We start from the raw sequence: 26,382 nt of genomic DNA on the forward strand, positions 1-26,382 counted from the left end.
TCTTTCAAACTCGGCTTGAAAAATTTGAAACCTCCCCATCGAATAATACTGATTTAGCTCTAGTGCCAAATGATGCAACTATTTTAACGTTGAGGATAAGCGTGAAGAATAGCTAGGGAAATGAAGGGGCTCTTAAAGCCATTTTGATAACCATGAAAATTGGAACTTCCAGGGTATAAAAAGGTAAATATTCTCAGGGGTACAGCTTTTGTGGCTGGACACGGGATTGACAGGATGTCAATAATTACACCGATAAGAAAACATGTATTGCGATAGCCATTCAAAATTATGGAAAAGGATCGATGGACATGGTATACCTCAATAATCACAGCCCTGCGTTTTTTTGGTCATGTCTTGTTGCATGGAATAACTTGATTGATTTCTATGTATTTTTTAGCGCTGAGTTCGGGAAAAAATATCCAAAAAATTCCATCACGTCAGGAATTTCTGCAAATTCAAAATTTTGGTTTTTTGGGGGCAAAAATTTCCAAAAAATTGAATCACACACGTTTTTGGGGGATAAAAATCATCTAAAAATGCATAAAATTTGACGAAATTCGGACAAGTATCACTCTTTGAGGCTTCTTTTTGACGTGCAATGGTTATTTTATACTTAGTAGAGATACTACAGACCAAAATCAATGGTTGAATTGAAAAAGAAATAAAAATTCAATTTTTTGGAAATTTTTGCCCCATTAAAACCAAAATTTTGAATTTGCAGAAAATCCTGACGTGATGGAATTTTTTGGATATTTTTCCCGAACTCAGCGCTAAAAAATACATAGGAATCAATCAAGTTATTCCATGCAACAAGACATGACCAAAAAAACGCAGGGCTGTGTAATCGATTCTTTAGCACAGTTTCAAATGGGGGACGATAATCGATCATCCACGCCTCGGGAGAACAGTTTTTGTGGGATTGACAGGATGTCGATAGTTACACCGATGAAAAATATGTGTTGCGATAGCCATTCAAAATTATGGAAAAGGATCGATGGACATGGTATACCTCAATAATCGATTCTTTAGTACTGTTTGAAATGGGGGAAGATCGATAATCGATCATCCACGCCTGGGGAGAACAGTTTTTGTGGGATTGACAGGATGTCGATACTTCACCGATGAAAAATCGCGGGCTCCCAGAAGTTGGAGCAAGTTCACCGCGCTAGGAGTTGGCGGTTTCAAGGTCGTGGTGGAGGGCAGCTTCCGTCGCTCGCTTCCTGCCCTCTGTTTTTGCGACTTTTCCTCCCGCTATTGTCGTCGCTCGAAAGCGGTTGTCGGAGGAGATGACGTCGTTTAAGTGGAGTACTTAGCCGGAGTGCTGTTTTCACACCTTCAAACCCGCACTTTCGCTCCCGTCAAAAAGGCGTTTTTACTTTATGCACTTGTTTTTCCTGTTGAGGGAAGATGCTCGACTCGCGAACGAAGATTGACGATGTTAAATTGAAGCATGCACCGTCGAACGCAGGGATCCTCTTTTTTTGTCGGACTTTGTCGTTTCAACGTCGCAAAATTTTCTTGTAGAAATGGACCGCGTGTAGCAGAAAGGAAGCAACAGGGTTGCCACAGTCAGGGAAAACTGGGAAATGTTAGGAAATTTTAAATAGTTGGGGAAAATGACGAAAATGTCAATTCTCTTTAATTTTGACGGAATTTTAAGAATCACAAAACTCACAATTTATTTTCTTTTGTATGTTGTAATTTTTGTCGTGGCAATGGATGTAATCTCTTGCAAGGATCAATTTCCTAATAAATGCTGCAGAATTTTCCTCGAGGGTTGACGAAAATTTTTTATGATGCTATTTTGAGGGCTTTTTTTAATTCCCTTCATCACATTGCAAACCACGTGGAGTATTGTGGAGCCACCTTAGAGAAGGAACTGTTAAATGAATACTACAGGTGGTATCCGTAACTCGGTAAATAATTTTACCGAAGTGTGCGCAGGATGGGAAGAAAAATCAGTGAAATTTCAAGAGAGAACTGCCCGACAATTTCGAAACGATTTAATTTACGAGCAGGAGTGTTACCACGTTGAAATGAAATTATATTTTTTCGTTCGGGGAACTCGGGAAGTGGAATGAATAATTGGGATCATTTCAGTCTTCGTCTCAGCTTGTCGTTTCTCGGACGGAGGAACTTGCCTCCATTCCAAAGTTGCAAAATTAACTAACTATTTAATTTTTTGCAAGAATAAATCTCTGCAATTTTTTCCCCGAAATTTTTCTGATTTTCACACATACGTGAGATCAGAATAAAAATCAGCGAAATTTTCAGTTAGAAATGCCCAAGATTCTTCCGATAAAAATGCGATGGAGTATTCACATGTGTCTGAAATTTGATGAATTTCGTGTGTAAATAGCAGCAACCGAGTGAATTGTACACGAGGATGCCCTTGGTTTATGAAGTGAACAATAATTGGAGAGGATATGACAAAATGATCTAATCTGCTAAAGTATATGTGTTTAAATGGGAAATGCCACTAGACGACATCACCAGATGCTGCATTTTCTCACTTTTAAATCTATTTTCATACTTTCTCCTTGATTAGAATAAAATTATGAAAAATACTTTGAAATCAGCTCTTCAAGCACTCGTAGATGGAGCGATAAAGGAGTTGCGTGCAAATTTTCCATTTCAGGGTTGCCACAGTCAGGGAAAACTGGGATTTGTCAGGTAATTTTAAAAAGTCGGGGGAAACCCGGAAATGTCAAGGAAAATGACGAAAATGTACGGGAAATTTTTTTGGCTCACCTTATTTGCTAGCTAAAATAGGTTGGACGTTTTAAACGACACATTTTCCGCGAAAACTATTTCTACGAGTAATAATATCAGGCATATCTTCAATAGTCAGGGAATCTCACTAAAATGCACTGGGAAAAAAACACATTGCATGTAGAGTCCAGACTTTTAAAAACATCGACAAGAAAAAATACTCTTGATTCAATCGGATTTTTGCTTGAATCAAAACGAAATCCGCTTACATTAAGAGGCTTGGTTCTTGATTTAAGCTAGATTCTGATTGAATCAAGAGTACTTTTTCTTGTCGATGTTTTTAAGAGTCTGGATTCTAGATCCAATGTGTTTTTTTCCAGTGTGTGTCCGGGAGATCAGGAAAATCTCAGAGAATTTTACGATCTAAATTCTGCGGCAACTCTGCCGTTTGCGAGGATAAATCCGGCAATATCGAAACGTATTTACGTTCTTTCGCGAGGGAACGACGGACTCCCGGAGCAGATGATAAATTGAAAGGATCCCCATTAAGGAGCTCTCGCGCTGCTCAATGCAATTTGAGATGTCGGAGGGTGCAGGCGGCACGGGAAGGAATATTTTTAAGTTAAGTCGCAGATAGGAGGGCGGAATTAGAGGCAGGCGCCTAAGCCACTAAAGCATGACGGAGTCGCCGTCCGCTCTCTCCGCTGAAACCGCGTAAGTCCCTTGCGACGGGACCCGCGGCGAGCGTTTGTTCCGGTGCACTTGGCGGCTCACGGCGAAATGCAGTTAGGATTTTGTCGCGTGTCGGAAGCGCATTCTCGGCGGCGAGGCTCTCGAGAAGCTGAGAAGGAACAAACAGGGATAATTCCGATTCAAGCACGTCCTTTTCAGCGTTTACTCACACTGTCAATTTATTCTCCTCTCGCGCCTTTGTCAATTTTCTCGGGGATTTGGAAAGAGAATTGTTTCCTCTCTCTCTCTACCTCTGCCGCCTCCCCCTTTTGGTTACTCTTTTTTTCCATTCTCTCTCTACTAAAAATCATAGTATTCTATTTTCATCTGAAGATCTGCGTGCTGTGCAAACCTCCCAAGGGTAGGAACGACTATGAAAACGTTGGGAAATACCGGGAAAACCGGGAAATGTCAGGAAATTCTAAAATTGTTAGAGAAAACCCTGGATATGTCTCCGGTAACCCCACATTTCTCGCCTAAATCATCGTTTTTCAGACGAAGTAACTTACATTTTTCCAAGAATGCAAAATTGAATCAATCAACACATCAGATGAAAAAAAAAAAAAAAAAAAAGTCTCAGTTTCGTACTTGTGCGCATTAGAGTTCAAAAAATTAATTTTGACTCTAATTTTCATTTTTGGAACTTCTTGGCTTTCAGAAGTTTCATGTCCGACCTCTCTAATTGACTCGACCCATTGTGTGGCACCGTAGTGTACGCGTGGTGTAATGCATGAAGTATCCAGCAGACTTGAAAGGCGTTACCGTACGCCGCGGGCATCGTGCTGTACGCGCAATGCATGAAGTATCCTGAGGCCTTGTAAGGCACCGCCATGCGTCCCGCGCCGTGCGCGCTACGGAACGTAGGGCTTTAAAATTGAGGAGTTAGGTTCAAAAATGGCTTGAGCCTGGATGGAACGGGTAACCCTCCTCGAAAATGTAGTAGTAAGGGCGTATCTGAATGTCCTCGTGAGCCTTGTTTCGCATTTAAATCCATGATCTCTGGGGCTCGTGCGGGAATCGAGATACGCCGTCACGCCAGGATAGCTAGGATTCGCAAGAGAATTAACCCGGCTGAGCCGCGAAGGAGAATGAGCTGAGACGCGCATTAAACGCGGTTGATTAACGTACTTAAGGCGACGGGGGTGGGGAGGGTGGGTCGAGGGGAGGACGGTGCAACCGTGTGGGAGTGGGAGGGCCGCGAATTGATCACAAGCGAAAGGTCAGAGCTTAAGAGCCGCATTCATAAAAAGCTCCTTAATAATGAATTAAAAAGCTGGAGCTCCCGGTTTTCACCTAAGCCTATTCACACGCCACCAGCAGCCCCGAGGCGGGGGTGATGGGATCGAGAGGCGTCGTTGCCGAACCGGACTGATTATTGAATGATAGACAAAGTGATGGATTAAGGATACACAGAGGAGAGCATGGAGCGATCCTATTGCGGGTCGATAATTGAAATTGATAGACAAAGATATAGACAAAGAAGCCAAAAGGGATATGGAAGGATGGTATTGGTGGAATCGGGTGATTGCTATGGACAAAGGAAGTAGGTAATAGACTATCTAACGGCAACCGGCGAGAGACCCTTTAGTTAGTCCAACATTTTCTCCCTTTGTATATTGTGTTTTCCCCCATGAAATGTAAACACCCCGGTCGATAAAATCCTGTCTCGTTACGTGCGTTTTGGCGGGTTGGCGTCGGCCATGTTGAATATTGCGAAGCATCCCAGCGCGCAAGGGGTAGATGGAACGTGGAACGACTCCTCTTACGAAAATTTCACCTGTGCGGTTGTACCGTTTTTGAAGCGGAAAACTCATTTTCAGAACAGCATACAATGCGTCGTTATTTTCCCCGTGTCGTTAAAATTTTAGAGATGACGCAAGTGTCGTTACTCTTCGTGTGTGGATAGGTGCTTTAATGGATGAGCCAAAAATATTGATTCCTTGTGGCTTAATAAAGGCTCAATTCAGGGCTCATCCATAAAAGCACCTATCCACACATGAAGAGTAACGACACTTGCGTCATTTCTAAAATTGTTATGAAACCCATTCATGGCTCGTTGATAAAAGCACCTATCCACACACGGAGAGTAACGGCACATGCGTCATTTCTAAAATTTTAAGGAAACCCATGCAGGGCTCGTTTATAAAAGCACCTATCCACACGCGTAAAGTAACGGCATTTGCGTCGTTTCTGAAATTGTCGAATGTGACTGATTAAAAGCCGATGGGCCGGGGCCTGGCGGCAACAGGGGCTCGGAGGCGCCACCTCATTACCGGGGCTCTGAGGGCTGCGCTTTTAATTAAAGCTTAAGGAAGAAATTACGAGGTTGACGTTGCACAGTGCACGCCTTGTTTAACCTCAAATTAGAGTCGAAATTGCTTCAATTTATATAAATGTTGGGCGCGTGACCGGCCGATGAGCGCGGAATTTACGACGCCGGCGCACAAGGGTTCAAGGCGACGGGAGAGCTCGAACCATGGTTCGGAAAATTCCAAAGCTTATGTCTGCATTAATACAAAACATAACATTCGATGAGCGGTTTTGTTGGTTTTCTCGTCAAATTTTTAGGAGGAACATACATTATAATTTTAAGTATGACGAAATGAGCATCAAAGTTAGCTGTATGCAATTCTGTGGTAACGGTTGGATATTTCCGATCTCATGGAAGTGGTCGTATATGATGTGGAAACTCAGGGTGTCTACAAGTCCGAAATTTCCGGAAAGTCCGGAAATAGTACTGATTTTTAAAGGGCGGTTCGGAAGTACTGAAAAAGTGCGGACATTTCGCAAGGAGGCCCGGAATTGTTTCCATTTCTCGTCATTTTTGTCGCAATTTAAAGGAGAAATTCAATTTTTTTAAATTTTTCGAACTTTGTCAAATGGAGGTACTGAAAAAGTACTGAATTTTTCTGTTGAGGAGGTACCGAATTTCTCGGAAATGTATACTGAAAAAGTACTGTAAAAGTACTGATTTTTGGTCAGCCTGTTTTGGTAGACACCTCGTTGAAGAATCACCCCTTTATAATTTAAATTGTGATGACTTTAACACCAAATTGGATATTCTAGTTAAAATCTCATGTTCGAACTCTCACAATAAGTCGAGCCACTGTGCGGCGGTAAAACGAGGGAAACTCCGCTTTAATAATTACGAGCTCAAGGCGGAAAAAACGCACTTGCGTGAGAATTTCGATGGGGGTTGAGCGGTTCCTGCTCTCGTCGGGGCGGCCGATGAGCCACCAGTTCCCGGAAAATGCCATCATTTTCTCCGAGGAATTTACGGGCGCCCCTATTTTTCCAATTTTCCCCGCGCGGTCGCCGCTCGGCGAGTTTCCTCGCCCGAGCGGGTGAACCGCGGAATTTCCTTGCGGAATTTTTGATCCTGACGAAGCCTGATATCGCTGATTGCTGCTTTCGTTCGGATTGAGTGGATTTCGATAGATTTGACGTGATTTTTTTTCAATTGGGTAGGCTCTCATAGCGCGATTTTATTTTGAACTCATAAGCTGCACTGGAAAAAAGTCACTTGGATCTAAAGTCCAGTCCCTTGAAAACATTGATGAGATAGAATACTCTTGATTCAATCGAAATTTTTGCTTGAATCAAAAGAAAATCCGCCTAAATCAAGAGGCTCGGCTTTGCGCTTCAAGGAAAAATCGGATTGAATCAAGAGTATTTTTTCATGTCAATGCTATTCAGAGTGTGGACTCTAGATCCAAGCTATTTTTTTTTCCAGTGTGCTTTCGCAGGGTTCTCAGCGATCTGATTGTTGAAATCAGGGTTGCCACGGTTAGGGAATACAGAGAAATGTCAGGGAATTTTAAAAACGTCAGGGAAAAATTGTCAAGTCTCCTTTATTTGCTTTCTAGACTAGGTTTGGCGTTTCAATCAATAGATATTGCGTGGAAAATATTTTAAATTATGTTTTTTTAACTATCTGGCATGAATTCAATTGTCAGGGAATTTCACCTGCAAAATGGAACAGGAAAATGTAGAAACCAGTGGCAGTTCTCGAAATGTGGCATTACTGCTTTTCCTCCATTCGAATGTATGTAAAACAATCGATTCTTGATGCGTCACCTAAAATCGATACTTTTAATGAATGTAAATGGAGGGAAATCAGTGTCGTCAACCTGCAAAATCGCCACCGGTGGAAATGGAGATGTTGCATGTTTGAGATTTGACTACTGACTCTTATGTAAAAGTTCGCGAGAAACACGATGGTGCCACTGGTTTCCTCTGAAATCAACTCCCAAGCTAAAAAAAAAAACACATAAGTTGAGGTCAAAATGGAGGAGATATCCCACGCTATCCTGAGAGTCCATTTCTACATCAAGACGAACTCTCCATGCAAAAGATAGGGATCAAATACATTGACAGGGCTGCCACTTAATTTGGGGACTCCGTCAACTGAAAACACGGCAACCCTGCTAATGTATTTGCTCCCTATCGTTGCATGGAGAGTTTGTCTTGATGTAGATGTGGACTCTCAGGGTAGGGTGGTATATCCCCTCCATTTTGGCCTCAACTTGAGAGCTTTTTTTGAGCTTGGGAGTTGATTTCAGAGAAAACCAGCGACACCATCGTGTTTCTCGCGAACTTTTACAGAAGAATCCATAGTCAAATCGCAAATTCCTCGCACATGCAACATCTCCATTGAGAAGCGCCTTCACGTCAGAAGAGCGAGCTTTCAGCTTTCCGATTGTTGTCAGCAGACATGGTGGTAAATCTGAGGTCAATCCGTTGGCGAAAGTTCTCTGAGGTCCAAGCGGAGCTTTTAAGCGCGTGTTTCTGTCGGGCGACGTCCAGGGACGAGGCGTGAATGATCGATTATCGATATCTCGCCATTTGAAACTATGGTAAAGAATCGATCATTAAGGTGTTCGCTGCGAACACCCGGGTAATCGATCCTTTACCATGGGTTTAAATGGCAGATCAATCGATACATCGCAAAGCACGCTACGGGCCATGTCGTAGACGGGGGAAGCGGAGCGAAACGGGAATCCAATTGATTTGTGCTGTAAGTGGACTAATTGAAAAGCATCGATCCGACAGTTGCCGATTGCCGCCTTTCTCAAATCGTTGCCCGGCTCCCAGAGCCAAAAACCCATACTGCCGTGCAAACACTGGAAAAAAAAACCACATTGGATCTAGAGTCCAGACTCTTAAAAACATCGACAAGAAAAAGTACTCTTGATTCAATCAGAATCTAGCTTAAATCAAGAACCAGGCCTCCTAATTTAAGCGGATTCGTTTTGATTCAAGCAAAAATCCGATTGAATCAAGAGTATTTTTTCTTGTCAATTTTTTCAAGAGTCTGGACTCTAGATCCAATGTGTTTTTTTTCCAGTGAAGGAAGAACGCCGTATGAGCCTTCAGACGTTGCCTAGTTTCCTCCGATAAAAACCGAATGTACTGGGAAAATTGCGAATAGTATTTTCCAAAAATTTCAGACAGTTTTGTACGCAATTTAATCCAAAATATCTGAAAATTTTAAGTAAATGTGCATCAATGTTGTCAAAACTACTTGTTTTAACAAGGGAAATTTGGCAACTCTCAAATGTTCATACGGCGTTCTTCCTTAGCACGGAGGCATATCAGGGTCTCCACCGTACGGATAAAGTACGGACGCACTGGAAAAGCATGTAATTTGAAAGGATTTTTCGTGAGTTTTGATGATCCATGACCATCCCTCAATTTTTTTTTAAAAAAACAAGCGATCTCCCATAAACTGTAGGAGGGCCGTAGTTTCAACTGGGGGGGGGGGGGGGGGCTTTGTTGAGGAAAACAGTCCCTTTTTGACCTATAAGACTCGCTCACGTATTCTGACTGTTTAAACCGCGAACACCCCGTATACATTGCTCCCTAGTTGTACTTAATTTTGCAATAAGAACTACGATTTTTCACTCGTTCAGTTCGTTCACAAAAACACGTATCTACGCAGGGAAACTAATGGCGCATTTACTGTTTCTCAACTGAGGCGGAAAATGTAGTTCTTAAGTGCGGAATGTAGTCCAATTAATGCATTTCATGAACGCCAACAAAAAATGCCGAGTTTTAAATTGATGAAGTAATGCAGAGGCTCCCCTTCAACCTATTCCTTCTCTAGCGCGAACTTTTAAAAAATGTAGGTTATTGGGTAATCAATAAAGCATGCATATTCATTCGAAAAGCGTATTAACATAGGATTAATTAGCATACTTTCCCCCCTTCCCGGACAAACACTTGATAATTACATGCCTGCGAAGGTCGCGCCAACACTTGAATCCTGAAGTATCCATTACAGCATGTAGAATGATACGTCGGGAATGTTGAGAGAGATTTTGGCGAAGATCAGATGGACATATTTTTGCTGAAAGGAACTACGCACACAGGGATTGTGTGAGACATAGTTCGTTATGGCATAAACACGTTCAGATGGAGCAAAAGCTGAGTCACAGCCATAACCCGTCGAGTGGGATGTCGAGCCGAGCAAATCTGTTGCCAACTTGTGCATCGGAAACCCAATTTCACTCGACCTTTTCCAAAGGCAAAGGGAAAATAAGAGTCCGCATTGAATAGGGAAAGTGTTTGACGACTAGATCTTCCTGCCTTTTTTTAGCCAATCACACACCCGATGACTAGAGTCCCTTAATACTTAGAGTTAAGACAACCCCCCTAATGGATTCACAAACGGGAATAAAGATCACACAAATTGAAAGTTTTTCGTAATCTTTGATCGGCCCATTCACAAAGTCCTTTCTCCGTTCCTTCTCTCATTCCGTCTGTTCCTTGTCGAGCCCGTTATTCCCCGGTCCACTCTAGATTATAATCTTTGCAGTCGGTTAAAATGTAATCTTTATTCCCGTTTGTGACACTGTGGAGGCCTAAAATACAGGAACCAATCAGAAATGGATGCATATTGTCTTGACTCTTAGTATATAAAGGGACTCTACCGACGACCTCTTTTTCATTTCTCATGGAAAATAACATGGGAAATCAAAACCATTTTTTCTTTCGAAATCAGTAAATTTTCTCGGTAAAAATGTGTTCACGACTAACTTCTCGAGGATTTGACGTTTGTATTGGTGTATAATACGTTTCTTTTACTCCAAAAAACACCAAAGAGCTTGATTTTTGAAATTTCAAATTGCATCCAATCGGGTCGACGTTTTTGACCTAGGGGCTAACGAGACGGTCAAAAACATCCACCCAAGTGATGCGTTTACTAATCTAGCATGATGTGAGTTAAGAGAAATGATGGGCCACTCAGGCAGTTTTCCTTCAATTTAGTGGGTAGGCAAAACAGCATCCTTGATGCTCGAATAGTGGTATCACGCTTTATGTCTTCAACAACCTCGAATCGAAGGCTAGTGAATTAATGTGAGTGATGTGCTCTCCCTTCCTCCCCCTATGGCGCTTAGTTCCGTTTGATAAAAATACATTCAATTGTCCTTACGATGTTTTCGCTTATCGCAAAATGTGGTGTAATTTCCACCGGCTAACGACAACTCCGCCAACCGAAGTTCCGACCTTCGCCGATGATTTGACAGCCTTTGCATGAGAGCACTCCTTACGCGAAACCAAGGCGTGAGTTGGGGGGGGGGGGAGGCATATAAGAACATAGACGAGTACCCTCCTCCCCTTTCTCCCTCCCTCCCGAAAATTTGCCCTCCTCCTCGTCCGGGCCGCGGGAACCTTTCACTTTCTGGAGGCCTGTCGCCGTATCCGATCCTGTCAACGGCTCAGTTCGGATGTTGACTGTTGAGTGGGTGATCAATTATCGATATTTCCCCGTTTGAAGCTGTGCTAAAGAATCGATTATTAAGGTGTTCGCTGCGAACACCCTGTCTATCGATCCTTTTCCACAGGCTTAAATGGCAGGGCAATCGATGTATCGCAAAGCACGCCAAGCCACTGTCGAGATTCTGATGCGGATCGCAAGTCATCGTCAGGGAGAGATAGCGACTCGGGGGACTGGCTCCGTAAGGATCGGCGTTGAATTACACTGCCGTGTTAAGGAAAAACGCCGTATGAGCCGTCAGACGTTGCCAGATTTCCCTCGATAAAAACCGAATTCACTGGAAAATTTTTGAATGTTTTGCTTCAAATTTTTCAGACGACATTGTTCGCAATTTAATCTAAAATACCTGAAAATTTCAAGGGAAAATATTCATAACTTTCCTCTAAAATACAGGATTAATTTTAGGAAATCCGGCAACTCTCGAATGTTCATACGGCGTTTTTCCTTAGCACGGCTATACAGCAAGCCACGTAAGGGGACGTGAGGCCCTAGGTTGGATCGATCAGCGATCGCGTAGTCTTATCCGTGGCTTAAGGTGATTCGTCAAGCTCGAGTGACGTGGTCGAACTGGCACGCGATATATCGCATCGATTAGGCCAAAAATCTCAGCAGATTTTAAATTTTCGGCTAAACAATGACGATAGTCCCTGCCCGTGAGCCTTAAGAATCATTCTAAACCCAAAATTGGGATAAGTCTGAGAAACGAAAGCAGAATAATGTCAAGAAGAACCCTCGTATTCGATGCAGCTATTGATTTGTGTATCGAATGCGAGGTTTTTTCCCTAACTCTAATCAAGAGGATTCGTATTATCGGCGTTTTTTTAGTGTTTTGCGTGTTAGAATATTTGTGCAATTTTACGTACGTTCATCTTTGCATGTATCCAGTGCTCCCATTTCCTGGAACAAGTATCTAATTCCGGAACTTTCAAAATTTCCCTGAATTTTTACCGGAACTTTTGAAATTCTCGAAATTTTTCGGATCTTTTGCATTTTCAGGAACTTTTGACAAATTCTAAAAAGAATCCCGGAACTTTTTACGGACATGGAAAGGGAGCATTGCATGTATCTAGCACTCCCGTTTTCTGGAAGAACCACCGAATGCCGGAACTTTTAAGATTTCCCTGAATTTTTCCCGGAACTTTTGAAATTTCGTAAATGTTCCGGATCTTTTGTATTTTCATGAACTTTCTCAGAACTTTCGAAAAAAGCTGAAAAGAATCCCGGAACTTTTGACGGACTTGGAATGAGAGCACTGCATGTATCTCTATAATTTGTGTACGATTTAGACCCACTTTAACGGTGATTTTTGCGTTTGTTTCAGACTGGGCCAGCGGCGGAGACGACGTGGGTGATCGCGGACCACGTGGCGGCGGCCGGTAGCGGGGAGCTCTCGGTGGAGAAGGGGCAGCAGGTGGAGGTGGTGGAGCTGCGGGCCCCCGACTGGTGCCTCGTCCGCCACACGCCCGCCCCCTCGAGCCAGCCGCCCTCCGGCGCCGCCCCCGCCCCCGCGCCCACCCTCGAGGGCCTCGTGCCCCTGGCCGTCCTCAAGACCCCACCGGCCCTCGCCACCACCATCTCCAAGACTGTCCAACCCACCTCGCCGTCCAAAAGACTCCCCTCCGAAACGGAATTAGGTGAGTCCCACCTCTCTTTGTTCTTACCAAGACCCATCCACACAGGTCAGTCATTCCCGTGGACGAGTTTTGGTATTCTATAGAGTACCTGTATAGGGAGAGTAGCGACAGATCTGAAACTCCGAAAGTCCATCAGGCCTTCACCGATGCCTCCGCGAATAAAGTTAGGGCCCAAAAGGGCAGCCAACCTATGAATTTCGAATGTCCAGAGCGATTTACAAATACAATTGTTACGAACCGTCGTTTAGAAAGCATGTATTTGGTTTTACTTTTTGCATAAATTTACTTATTTTTGCGAAAGAACGCTCATTTATGTACACTCTTAGCCATCTTGGTTAGAATTGAAATCTGTAGGCTGGCAGTGAAATTTTGTGTGTTAGAAGTTGCTCAGAAGGGTGGCTGCACTTTTGGGCCCTAAGCCCTCCATGAACCGATCTGTCGCTACTCTCCCTATACAGGTACTCTAGTACTCTACTGCGCAGTGACGTACTATTGAGTGCTTGCAATGTATTTCTTATGGGAGCACCCATTGTGACGTACTATTGAGTGCAGCCGAGTTAGGGCCGGGCGGGGAAGTGGCTTTCAAAAAGATGCGCAATGACTGACCTGTGTGGATTGGTCTTGGTTCTTACGCGGATCCAGCAATTTGGCAACACCGGATTTCCTCCACTTAACCCTATGTTAAATAATCGATTCTTGTCGGAGCATCTGTCCCCTCCGGAAATCGATACATTTCCATAGGTTTATATAGAGAAAACACAATGTTGCCAATTTGCTGGATCTGCCAATGTCTTTGCTACCTTATTATTGAGCGCTGGGTGCAAAAAGGGCATTTCTTGGTTACAGTGTCCCAAAATCTCAGCTAACGTTTCACTCATTATAATTGATACAAATCTCTGTAATTAGTCGTAACTTTTACTGAATATGTGAAATGTTCCGAAAATTGACCCAATGCAATGGTTTCCTCTCTAAAATAAGAATTAGCACTCGAGATTCCGAAACACAGCAACCAAGAAATGCCGGAAAATGCTAGAAGAAGTAGTAGAAGAAATGCCAAGAAAAGACAGGGCGGGCGGAACACTGCTCCCTTATAAGGAGCCTGCCAAAACTGTTGCAAGGCGGGATTTGATTCAAGTAGACTTTTGTTTTTCTTGCGAGCGGGAAATTCAAATTTGTCGTAACCAATGCTAAACAAAAATGTTAATATCATGGTTGAGAGTTATTTTCAGTAATTTCCGTCGCGAAAATTGTGTTTTACGTGCATTTTAAAGAGGAAACATCTATAAGGACGCTTAAATTGTGCCTTGTCTAGTGATCCGTCATCACTTCCAATGCCCTTTTTTACTGGCTTAAGGCTTGAACAAAATAAAGCTCTTGGTTCCCCTAAACGCCCATGAAATAGTACGTGGCGAACTAAGTTGTTGTTTATACTCTCAAGAGGCGAAAAATGAAATATTTCCAGCAATATCCTAGAAGTTTCTTATTAGTTAGGAAGGAGTTAGCCGCCTGTTGATGGCGGGAAGTTTTCCGGACTTGGCAAGCACTCCAAGTTTAGTGTTCGTTATTACAGGCTTTACTAGAGATGCCTGTTTTTCTCTCGAGTTTCATCGCGGCGTTTTATTTCATTTAAGTTTTTCCGCTGAAAAGTAAGGCTTCTTAATGGTCTATTCCCTTGATTTCTCTTTCATCTCCTTCTCTGAGCACGGTGAAGAGGACTGGTGGAATTGCAACCAAAAATAAAAATCGGAAAATGAAGCTCAACGAAGAACGGCTACACCTGCGTGGAAAATATACAGTGGTAACACGGTTGCCTCTGTCAGGGAAAACCGGAAAAACCGGGAAATGTCAGGGAAAATGACGAAAATTATGAAAATGTCAGGGAAAAATTTATTAAATCACTTTCATAAGCTTTCTAAAATAAGTTTGAGGTTTCGAACTACAAATGCCTGAAAACTATTTTCAGTTATGTCTTCTTAACCATCCGTCACATCTTCAATTGTCAGGGAATTTTACCAAAACGTGTCAGAAAAATTAGGGAAATGTCAGGGAATTTAAATTCTGTGACAACCCTGCTAAGTGTGGGTCTCTTTTCGGTTGCTTTTCTCTCCCGTGCCAACCAATCGAAAGTCGCCCTTCACCACCTGCCTTTCACCAATGCTAGCGTAGCTAACCCACCGAATTCCAAATTTCTCCGGCATCAAAACCCGCCCCCGGAAAGGGTTGAACCGAAACGCGTTACACTTTTCTTTTTCCGGGGGAAACTCATCCCGCGGGGGGGGGGGGGGGCTGTGTGGACTCCCCCTTGAGCAACGGGTTGTGAGAGGACGGGGGGGCGGGGTGTAGGAGCTCGTAATCGTACACGGCCTTGAGTAAGGAGGGTTCCCACGAAGGTCGTCCTCCGCCCATCTCCAACCCCTAACTTCGTCAGCCACTGTTGCCACGTCGAGAAGATTCCCCCGTAGCGACCCCGCGGAAAATCGTGTTTTTCTCGCCGCATCCGGTGGCATTCCAACGTTCCGCGTTGCCAAGTTTCGGGTGAGTACTTGGGCGATGGTGGGTTTAATATACGGGTTTCCCGCGTTTCGGTGGCGCTGCGCGGAGTGTCGCACCGCGATGAGAGATACTGCCCAGCCCGCCCTAATGTGCCCTCTGCCTCGAGCGAGTCCACAAAAAAAGAACCCCCTGCACCACCCATCGACTTCGTCCGCGCCCGCTGTGCACTTCCGAGTTCCTTTTCCGGGAAGAATTAGTGTCGGAAAATTCCGAGGAACCGCGATTCACACCTCCAGGGTTGCCGGCGGGCTAGGAAACTAGGAAAATCAGGGAAACCCAGGGAATTCGTGACGACCGGGAAAATTTAGGGAAATTCAAGGGATTTGTGGGAAAATTTAGGGAAATTTAAGGGATTCGTGGGAAAAGTCAGGGAATTTCTGGCTCGTCTACTAATCACTAAAACATCACTGGTAAAAAAAAACCTCTTGGACCAATGCCGCATTGCATTGACTTAAGAGTGCAGTTTCTTGTCGCCGGATTTAAGAGTCTTGAACTCTTGTTTCAAGCGGATTTTGCATTGATTCAAGCGGATTTTGAATTGAAACAAGAGTCTAGACTCTTAAATCCGGCGACAAGAAACAGCACTCTTGAACCAAGAGGTTTTTTTTTTACCAGTGATCTTTGATCGTCCAACTGTTCACCCGTACTGGTCATTTTTAAGGCTTGCCATCTTTTATGTACCCACTGAATGCCTTTCTCCAAATTTGATCTTCAAAACAAGGAAATTTGGTCTAAAGTTTGGCGAAAGTCAGCGGATTTAAAAAAATAGTGGACATTTTGTTTGAAGGCAAGAGGAAGTCAGGGAATTAGTAAATTTTGGAGTCGGGGGAAAGCAAAAACTTTTTAGGGTATTTGAATATTATATAATTATGGCAACCCTGCACCTCACTGTCGCACGGTTGTAAAAGCCACTTCGAGGAAGCTTTTATTTCAAACGTAAATATTTCCTACTCAAGGCGAATTTCTGCAAGTGGATTTGGTTAAGTTTTCGACTTACTGACAAACTCTGGTATAGCAAAACACAAAATCCCCCCGGGGGATGGTACGCCATTTTATTCTTTGACAGAGATTTTGTTGTTTGAACCTGTTTGAAAATTTCGCTGAATTTTATCGGCAGCACGAAGAGACTTCAGTGAAATTTTCGGACAGCTTTGTCTAACAATTTCTCTCTAAGAAAATAAAATTGCGGCGGAAATTTCGAAACGCCGCATGGCGCTAGTGATACTTTGGCCGGAAGGTAATGATATGTAAAGGAGATTCTGTGAATATTTCAAGTCGTGATGTTGGCTTGGCCTCCTTTCCAAAAATGAAAAAAGAGCGGAAATTTTGAAACATCGCAAACGAGATACGCATTACGAGTTTACATACGAGTCTCATGGAGATGTTGCATATGTGAGGAATTTGCGATTTGACTGTTGATTCTTATGTAAAATTCGCGAGAAACACGATGGTGCCACTGGTTTTCTCCGAAATCAACTCCCAAACTCAAAGAAAGCTCTCAAGTTGAGGCCAAAATGGAGGGGATATCCCACCCTACCCTGAGAGTCCACCTCTACATCATGATAAACTCTCCATGCAAAGATAGGGAACAAATGCATTGACAGGGCTGCCACTTCATTTGGGGACTCCACAACTGAAAACACGGCAACCCTGCTAACGTATTTGCTCCCTATCTGTGCATGGAGAGTTTGTTTTGATGTAGAGGTGGACTCTCAGGGTAGGGTGGGATATCCCCTCCATTTTGGCCTCAACTTGAGAGCTTTTTTTGAGCTTGGGAGTTGATTTCAGAGAAAACCAGTGGCACCATCGTGTTTCTCGCGAACTTTTACAAAAGAATCAACAGTCAAATCACTAATTCCTCACATATGCAACATCTCCATTCTTAGTGTATTGTCTCTCGTTGGATTTTTCGATGGAGTGAAACTGGAGAAAGCTGTGCGACGGAACTTGGTGGGAGTGCAACTTTTCTCCTCGAACCACGATGAAAATTCTATGACCTGAAATGCACAATGATGAAGTTCACAATAGGATCGAGTTTCGGAGGAAGGAACCAAGGACTTCGCAACCGCGCTCAGATCCCGCGACTTCCGCCGTCGTGCAAGAAAGCTCGAAAGTTTTGTCATTTTTTTGCTACCCTTAAAGGATCCTGTAAGCTTTATTGTGATGCGTGTTTTTTTACGGCAAGGAAAAAGTTTCGTGATCTTAACAAAATAATTGATTCTCCTCCGCTGAACTCGGCACAATTAAGGTCAAAGTTGTTAGCAAAGTTCAAGGGTTTGCATCCTCCTCAAAGACTTTGCTTTTACTTTTTTTTCGCGACAGTCAATTCAATTATTATATTTTTTCCTATTTGCTCGGTTTGCTGCGCTGTAATGTTTAGTCAAGATGACACCTTTGTCAAAGTTGAGGCGCGATCTCTGAAAGGTTAAAAGAATGATTTCCTCCAGTGAATTTCGAATCTCGAACTTAGAGTTGGCGGGGTTTTCCGACCTCCGAGGTGACGCTTTTTCTTGATTGAGTTGCCCTTTTTAAAAGCTTCTTTTCCAAGCCGTGAACAATTTTTAAATTATTTTTCGAGGAAGGCAAGGATACTCGTGAATAAACTTTGAGTTCGCCTCCTCTTAAGAAAACCCATCAATGTTGCTCGTATTACATTCACAAACTGTTCCAAATCTCAAATTATATCGAAGGAAATTAGTATATTCAAAATTTCCTTTATTTTTCTTTCGTTTCCCTGGATTCGCACGGTAAAATTCAGTAGCGAAGTCATTCACACGGTTAAAACTAGAAGTTTCAACTGACAATACTGTGCGCAGGTCAATACTGTTTGCATCCTGGTGTTTACGTAAAATTTTGTAGATGAACCATGTACTAGAACGCTTTTGAATTCATACCTTGTCTATTGGTCCACTGGATAGGGAAGTTGCAGGTTCCTTGAATTTTGTGAATTTCATCTTTAAAATGATACTACTAGGAAAACTGAGTATGAGGATATCCTTGGTTTCTAAATTGGACAATTATCGAAGAAAATATTACAAAATAACCTAATCTGCTTAAATACATGTGTTTAAATGGAAAATGCCGCCAGATGACGTCATAAGGCGGCACATTTCCTCATTTTTAAATCTATTTTTCTACAATATCCCATGTTAGAAAAATGTTATGAAAAATGCTGGAAACTCAGCTCATTAAGAACTCTCAGATGAAGCAATGTTTGTGTGCAAATGGACCACTAGACAAGGTAAGAATTTCAGCAGACTGATACATGTTTCTTAACCAAAATTTCACGTAAAACACGATGCGCGTAACGAAAATTACCGAAATCAATATCTTACGAAGATATTTAATGATTCTTAATGCGTAAATCCAAAACACCCGCTCATGAAAACTCAATGCTCTACGTGATTCATATCGCGCGCTGAACGTTATCATGACAGTCTCTGCTATATAAAAATCTGGCAACCTCAATCTTGACGCTTTGGCTTAGCTATAGCAAAGTGCTTATAGTTTGAACAACACATGGTTGGAAATGAAAATTGCTCGATTGAGAAGCTTGCTGAAACCGTTGTTGTGCGCGATTTGACTCACGTAGAGCTTTGAGTTTCTTGTGAGCGGGCAGTTCAAATTCCTCGCGACCAATGTGTAATAAAAACGTTAACATCTTCGTTAAGAGTTGGTTTCAGTAATTTTCCTTGTGTGAATCGTGTTTAACGTGAAATCCTGGTTAATAAACATATATCAGATTGCTTAAATTCGTACCTTGTCTAGTGGTCCATTCTGTATTCCCTCTTCGACCAATCGCTAAGATCCCTGAATCAACAAATTCGTCAGCAAATTCCTATTTTATCAAGGTAAATTTGGCAACTTCTAAAAGCTCTTACGACAATCTTTCTTGGTATTTGGGGTTTAGTGGGATTTTTGAAGCGCCAAGGGCGCACGGGGCATGGGCGTGGTGACAACGGCGGGTCCTCCGCCTGAAATCGGCGAGTATGAATAACATTCAATTTCGTGTGGGTGCCTAGGATGCCACCTCTCATTAAGCCCTTTGATCCCTTTCTCGTTACAGGTCAGCGCCGCCCTCTGCCCTCGTTTCCGACGAATAACGCGTCCCACAAACCCGTCTTTTCGGCGAGATAATCGGCCCGATCCCGGGAAACATACCTCGAAATAGGTGACGAACCTCCGAAAATACAACGCGTACACAGAGATCAGCTTAAGTGAATTTCACGGTCGTACTCATTTCATAGTCGTTCCCTAAACAGCTTCCTCCGTCCAAATGATGGTATGCTCTGCCGCACTGGAAAAATAAACACATTGGATCTAGAGCCCAGACTCTTGAAAACATTGACAAGAAAAAATACTCTTGATTCAATCGGATTTTCGCTCGAATCAAAAAGAAATCCGCTTAAATCAAGAGTACTTTTTCTTGTCGTTGCTTTTAAGTGTCTGGACTCTAGATCCAATGTGTTTTTTTTCCCCAGTGTGGTCTGCTCTGTCGTGTTAAGGAAAAACGCTGTATGAACCTTCAGGAGTTACCAAACCTTTCATAAAACACGAATTTCCTGATACACATATGAAGAATTTTGCTCCATTTTAAAAGATAATTTTGTTTGCAACTTCACCTAAAGTTCCTCAAAATTTCAGGGAAAAATATTCATGACTTTCCTCAAAAATAAACATTTTATCGAAGAGAATTTGGCAACTCTCGAAAGTTTATATGGCCCTCTTCCGTAGCGCGGCATTTCTGCCGTCCATAGGAGAAAAACCGTAACTTCACTCAAAATTGTTTCCCTTTTCCCAGCCCCTAATTCTGTATCACAAGAAAATTTAGTTATCACAAGGATCCATTTTTTTCATTTTTAGTTCCTAACGGCGTGGAGAAGGTGTATTGAAAAAATGAATGATGAATATTTGTTGGGTTTTTTGCAATACAGAATTTTTCAGAAAAAGATTGAAAAATGTTTAATGGAGTTACGGTATTTTTATTTTGGACGGCATAGTCCTACCAGCGCCAGCCCCAGCGTTATTTTACCTAGATGATGAACGCAGCAGGCGTGCGTGATACCACTATTCGAGCATGAGGGATGCTGTTTTGCCTACCCGGCAAATTGAAGGAAAACTGTTGTGAGCGTCTCCGTACCCACGCTTTCCTCGCAAATCCTCGTGTTTCATTTTGAGACTTCTTATCTCTGTCTAAACTGCTGGGCGTGTCGACGCGACGGCGCGTCTGGTAGACTTGATTTTAAAAAATCGCCCCTTACCACGAGGCAATATTGTAGGCGCTCGAGTTAATCCCCGGTTGAGCCGTGCTACTGACCCCTCGCGCTAAGATTTTAAGCCTACGGATCTTTCATCGCGTGCCCCCACCCGCACCCCGTCCCGACGCACAGTGGATCGAGTCAATGGGAGAGGTCGGACAAAATTTGGAAACTTTAAAAGCTCACAACTCCGTTTACACACAATTTTGAGGTTCTAAAAGTGGTTTCCATTGGTTTCCTCGTAAAATATTCCATCAGAGGAACCCCTAAAAATTCAAAATTTGACAATTTAAACGCCAAAATTTGTAGTTTTGGTTTAAAATTTCATGTCCGACCTTTTTGATAGACTCGATCCACCGTGCGACGGACCCCGTTTCATCATCCCCCCCCCCCCCCCCGAAGATTAGCGTTTCCTTTTAGAGAGAATCATCGTCTACAAGTAGACTTTCGGGACTGGGGTTATTGATTCCGTCAGTCGAATGCCAAATTCAACCCTCATGACACCCCTTGTTTTCTTTCAAAGATTGAAGCGTTTTCAGAGAATACAGTGGGTCTGATAGGATGCGAGGGGGGCTCTGCTGTCCAATGCACCCGGAGGCTGATTATTGAAATTAATAGACAAAGCGGTAGACAGAGAGAGCACATTGTGATCAAAGGAGGTTCTGAAGATGTTCAACATAGAGGAGAATTTGCTCGCAAATTGTTTGTTGCTTTATTTGAGAGTCCTTAAATAGTAGAGTCTGGAGTATTTTTTATAATTTTTTTTTTTTTTTATGTGGGAAATGGTATTTTAATAAATCTGAAAATGAAAAAATTGCACCGCCTAGTGACGTCATCTGGTGGTATTTCCTATTTAAACACATACATTTTAGCCGATTAGAATAATTTTGTCATATTTTCTTCAATTATTATTCAATTTAGGAATCGAGAATATTCTCGTGCTCAGTTCAGTCAGTGGTTTCCTTTTAGACATGACATTAGTCAAACATCAGACACGTGCAAATTCCCATCGACAAATTTCGAGCGTAGTTCTTTAGTTTAACTTTGGTGACGGACTCTTTTAAGGGTTTTGCTTTTTTACTGCAAAAAGTAAAAAATAAAAAACCTATGACTTTGAGCAAGTAGATAACACGGTTTGTGAGATATTTATGTTCGCAATCTAATGGATGGGAATCAAGGAAAAATGTCCATAACGTTCTCAAAAAATTAATCATGCACCGAACGAAACATGGCGGAACACAACCTGAGCGAATGAATGTTTATACTGCAGTTTTTCTTAGCACGGTAGAATTCAACTCTGTGTTTTCGTCGCGGTGTTTTGACGTAAGCGCGTATGTCGATTTCCTTTTGAGCCCTGTTTTACATGTAAATCCATTCTTTCTGTTGCTCATGCGGAATTCGACATACGCCCTCACGGCAGAGGAGAGACGTTTTCAGCGGTAGGCGAGCGCGAATGGGGAGGGGGGCAAAAGCGGGGGTTTGCGGTTTAACCTTTTACATTCATGTTAAATTTCATGATAGCCTCCGTAGTTCCATCCGAAACCAAGTTCCGAGGTCATGATGGCAGTACAACTTGCACGATTAGTGGAGGGTGCATCTCCCGTAATTAGTCAAATTACAGAGGTGGACTCATCCTTAACTGTGTATTGTACCACCGTGAAGATTTCAACTTTGACCTTTGTTGACTTTGACTACCTCATGGCTTTTATTCGCTGGATAATATTCCGTAAATACTCTGCGTAACTGGAGCTATGGTCGGACATTTTTGTGAGAAGGGAAGGGTCCACGGTGAAATTCTCGTTAAGGGTATGTCCAATGGTAACCACTCGAAAAAAAAGCAAAATGAGGAAATCAAGATCCCCTAAATCCCTTTTATCACGCTAGATCATACGCTAAGAGAATGATTTTTGTGAATGCTGAAAATAAATTTCAAAATTTAATGATTGGGTAAGGATGTTTGGGCTTGGAAGTTAGAATATAGGGTGTCCAAGGGTTTAACGGCGAAACTGCAGGAGCGTACCCTAAGGATCAAAATGAGCCTTCATTTTCTCTATGAGGTTTTCCCATAAGAAAAATCTCATTTTGGTTACAATATTGTACCCAGACTTACCTTTTTTCTCCTTTTAAAGTGTTTTAATAAAGCGCCTGAAGGTGGAGTTACGGCGTTAAAATTTTGCCCCAAAAAGTGCCAATTTTACGATAAATCGTCTCAAACCTCACGAAAATTATGCAGGATCATTCCCGTAAATAGTTGGATTTTTTAAGGCAATTTTGCAACTTTGGAATGGAGTTACGATTTCTAAGTGAAAGTTACACTAATTTTTCTTCTGAGCTCATCCAAAAGTTAGACAAATTCTCGAAAAAACTTTCGCAGGTTTATTATCTTAAAAAATCCAATTATTTTGTCAATTTTGCAACCTCGGAATGGAGTTTCAATATTTAAATGAAAATTCCACTAATTTTTCTTTTGAGCTTATCCAAAAGTCATGCGAATTCTCGACGAAAATTTTGCAGGTTTATTCTCGTAAATAATTGAATTATTTTAGTCAATTTTTCAACATTGGAATGGAAATCATTCAAAAGTCCGACAAATTTTCGAAAATTATGCAGGTTTATTCTCGCAGAAAATCGAATCGTTTGAGCCACTTTTGCAACCCCGGCATGAAGGTTAGGTTCCCTCGCGCGGGACGGATGCAAGCACGAGAAAAGCTCGCTCCGAGGACGACTTGGAAGTCGGGAGGGATTCGACCGAGAGCGAAGGAAGCTGCGTGAGATTCGGGGGTTGCACCGGTGGCACCGGCTCACAGCCCCCCTCACCCCCCAGGTCCCCCCCGTCCCCGGTGCTCCTTAGCGTCCCTGACGTCCCTGTCGCGGCTCCTTCCTCCGGCCCTCATCGATCTTCACGGCCCCAGTTCCCACAGCCCTCTCCCCGCCCCCCCTCGCCATTCCGCGCCCTCTAACCTGTACCCTGTCACACTTACACCTAATTCCCGCCATTCCGCTGCTTTCTCTTCAACCCCAACGCCTCGTCGCTACCGCTGACCCTCGCCGTCAACCCCCGCGGAACTTAAGGGTCGGATTCTCCCGTGCTAAGGGGAAACGCCGTATGGACCTTCAGTCGTTGCCAAATTTTCTTATTATCACATTATCATAACAGCTTTTGTCCTTAGGAGGAGCCGTATGGTTTACATTGCAATTTAGGGAGGTCCTGGTCCAGGGAGGTCCTTAACACAGAATCATAAAGTGGGAGAATTTTTGCAATTCTTAAGTAAAATTCAGCAGTAACTTTGGAAAGGGAGCTTTATAAGGGATTAAAATGATCTGCCATTGCAAAACGTACGAATTAGAATATAAATTATTCTGCTAGTTTTGTAATATTGACGGTAGGTTCTCACCTACCTCAAAGTGTGTCAAGATTATAGAACTGTTTTTCGGTACACTGGGAAAAAAAAATACATTAGATCTAGAGTCGAGACTCTTAAAAACATCGACAAGAAAAAATACTCTTGATTCAATCGGATTTTTGCTTAAATCAAGAACCAAGCCTCTTAATTTGAGCGGATTTACTTTTGATTTAAGCTTAAATCTGATTGAATCAAGAGTCCTTTTTCTTGTCAATGTTTTCAAGAGTCTGGACTCTAGATCCAATGTTTTTTTTCAGTGTACTTTCGTTTCTCTTTGTAGTGACAAATCAGTGTAATCGCTTGCAAGGATATAGTTCCAAAGTCCTATCGCTAAATTTTACTGGAAGTTTGCAAAAATTTCCCTTTTTATGATGAAATTTCAGGGGCTTCCTAAAAACTCCCTTCATCCCAATGCAAACAACATGGAGCCTCCTGAGGGAAAGGAGGAGTTTTTGAAACGACTGAATACGATTCTTTGTGTCAGTGGCGTGGCGTGATATGCGATATATCAATTTATACTCAAACCCATGAAAAAGATCGATTATTAGGGTGTTCGCAGCGAACACCTTAGTAATCGACTCTTTACCATAGCTTCAAATGGCGAGGTATCGATAATCGATCATTCATGCCACGCCACTGCTTTGTGTGTTATGAAACACACAAATTGCTGCTGGTTGTGTGCTTTGTGTGTGTTTTGTGTGTTATGCTTTGTGTGCTTGTTGTGTGTTGTGTGTGTGTGTTTGAACGTCTCGGGCAGCAGTATCTCGGTGTAAAGTTTCATAGGAATTACGATGCCGCCACTGATTTTATCTGAAATGAAATTTTCTGAAATAGAAGTCTAAAACGGAGAATACAAGTTTTAGTCGTCTGAAGGGTTTCAGTGCTGAAAATGCCATGATTTCTGCTAAATGCAATGTCCGAGTTAAAACGATTTCAACGATTCTCAAAATCAGGACAGTAATAAAGAACAATTTATTATCATGCCAGAGTTAATTTCGGAACTCGCGCAAATGTTCATCGCAGAATAAAGCTGAACACGTGAGCAGGATTCCGAAGGCTGCGGGGTGAAAAAATCACTTATTTTATTTTCAGATTCCCCGCGCAGGGCGGCAACCCTGCTCATAAATTTAGCCTTATCTGTGCATAGAGCACTTGACTAATTACAGAGGGAAACTCTCCCATAATCTTGAATTGTGGAGCTATTACGGTCTTAACTTTGAGAGCTTTTTGCATGAGCTTTTGAGAGTTGATTAGAGACAACCCCGGTGTAATGATTGTGTTCCTGGGAAAGTTCAGATCAAAATAGTCAGATTAAAGTCTAAATCCACCGCTTTAGAAGGACGCCTGTTCTGAAAAATTGAATCGGAAATAGTGAATAGAGGAGGGCAATATTTGTGGGTTATTTTTGGACATGAAGAGATTCTGTCTAAGAGAAATTCTTAACTTCGTCACATTGTAAATGCAAGTCCCTTGAAGGCAATTTTCCGGAAAAAAAACCGATGGAGCCAATTGATGTGATGGATGCAAAAACGGAACGAGCAGCAGAATTGCTGCTCCACATAACAGCGATTGAATATTTCTTTATGGAACCAATTTGTCACATTATCAGGTGTAGCATTGACTTAGGTCAAACAAAATTATTTATACTCTCGTTGGCACGATTGAAACACAGGAAGGTACTGTACTGTTGGAACTTAGAAATAACAGAAATAGAAAAGGTGTTCTCCGGCCATTTTTGTATCGAACGACTGATTCGTGAAGTACTTAATGTCTTTAAATGCCTGATACTTGGACCGTTTCTTTCAAAGAATTACCTATAACCAATGTAACCTATGCAAATAGGGGTTTCTCAGAAAACAGAAAAGAAAAAATTGAATTTTTTGAAAAAAAAAATTATAAAAAATTGAAAATTTGTCCACATGATAATTACAATATGTATAATCCTAAAAGTGATTCTTCGCAAAAACGGCCCGACCCCGCTCGCGCCATCTTTGCCCCTAACTCCGTAATTTTAAAGATGTATGTTCTAATGTTCCGTATCGCGCACGGCGCGGAGTGCATAGTGGCGCCTTCTAAGACCGCAGGAAACTTCATGCATTGCGCGCACAGTAGCGCCTTCCAAGTCTGCTGGATACTTCATACATCGCGCGTACCGTACACCACGGTGTCGCATAGTGGATCGAGTCAATGAGAGAGGTCGGACATAAAGTTTTAAACTAAAAGTGCAAATTTTGATGTTAATTTCATCACAATTTACATTCTTAGGGGTGTCTCTAGTAGAAAATTTCACCAGGAAACCTATGCAACCA

General features: G+C 42.4%; 1 protein-coding gene across 3 annotated transcripts in view; it reads left to right on the forward strand.

The window, feature by feature from the left end:
• trio (trio Rho guanine nucleotide exchange factor) overlaps positions 1-26,382 on the forward strand; it is a 441,213-nt gene that overhangs the window by 278,344 nt on the left and 136,487 nt on the right. For all 3 annotated transcript variants that reach the window (XM_019052145.2, XM_072304973.1, XM_019052154.2), the window contains exon 30: positions 12,546-12,858. In XM_019052145.2, the coding sequence (XP_018907690.2) occupies positions 12,546-12,858 (313 nt within the window). The remainder of the gene's footprint in view (positions 1-12,545; positions 12,859-26,382) is intronic.

The sequence above is a fragment of the Bemisia tabaci genome, chromosome 10 (assembly GCF_918797505.1).
Source record: "Bemisia tabaci chromosome 10, PGI_BMITA_v3".
Lineage (NCBI taxonomy): Eukaryota > Metazoa > Arthropoda > Insecta > Hemiptera > Aleyrodidae > Bemisia > Bemisia tabaci.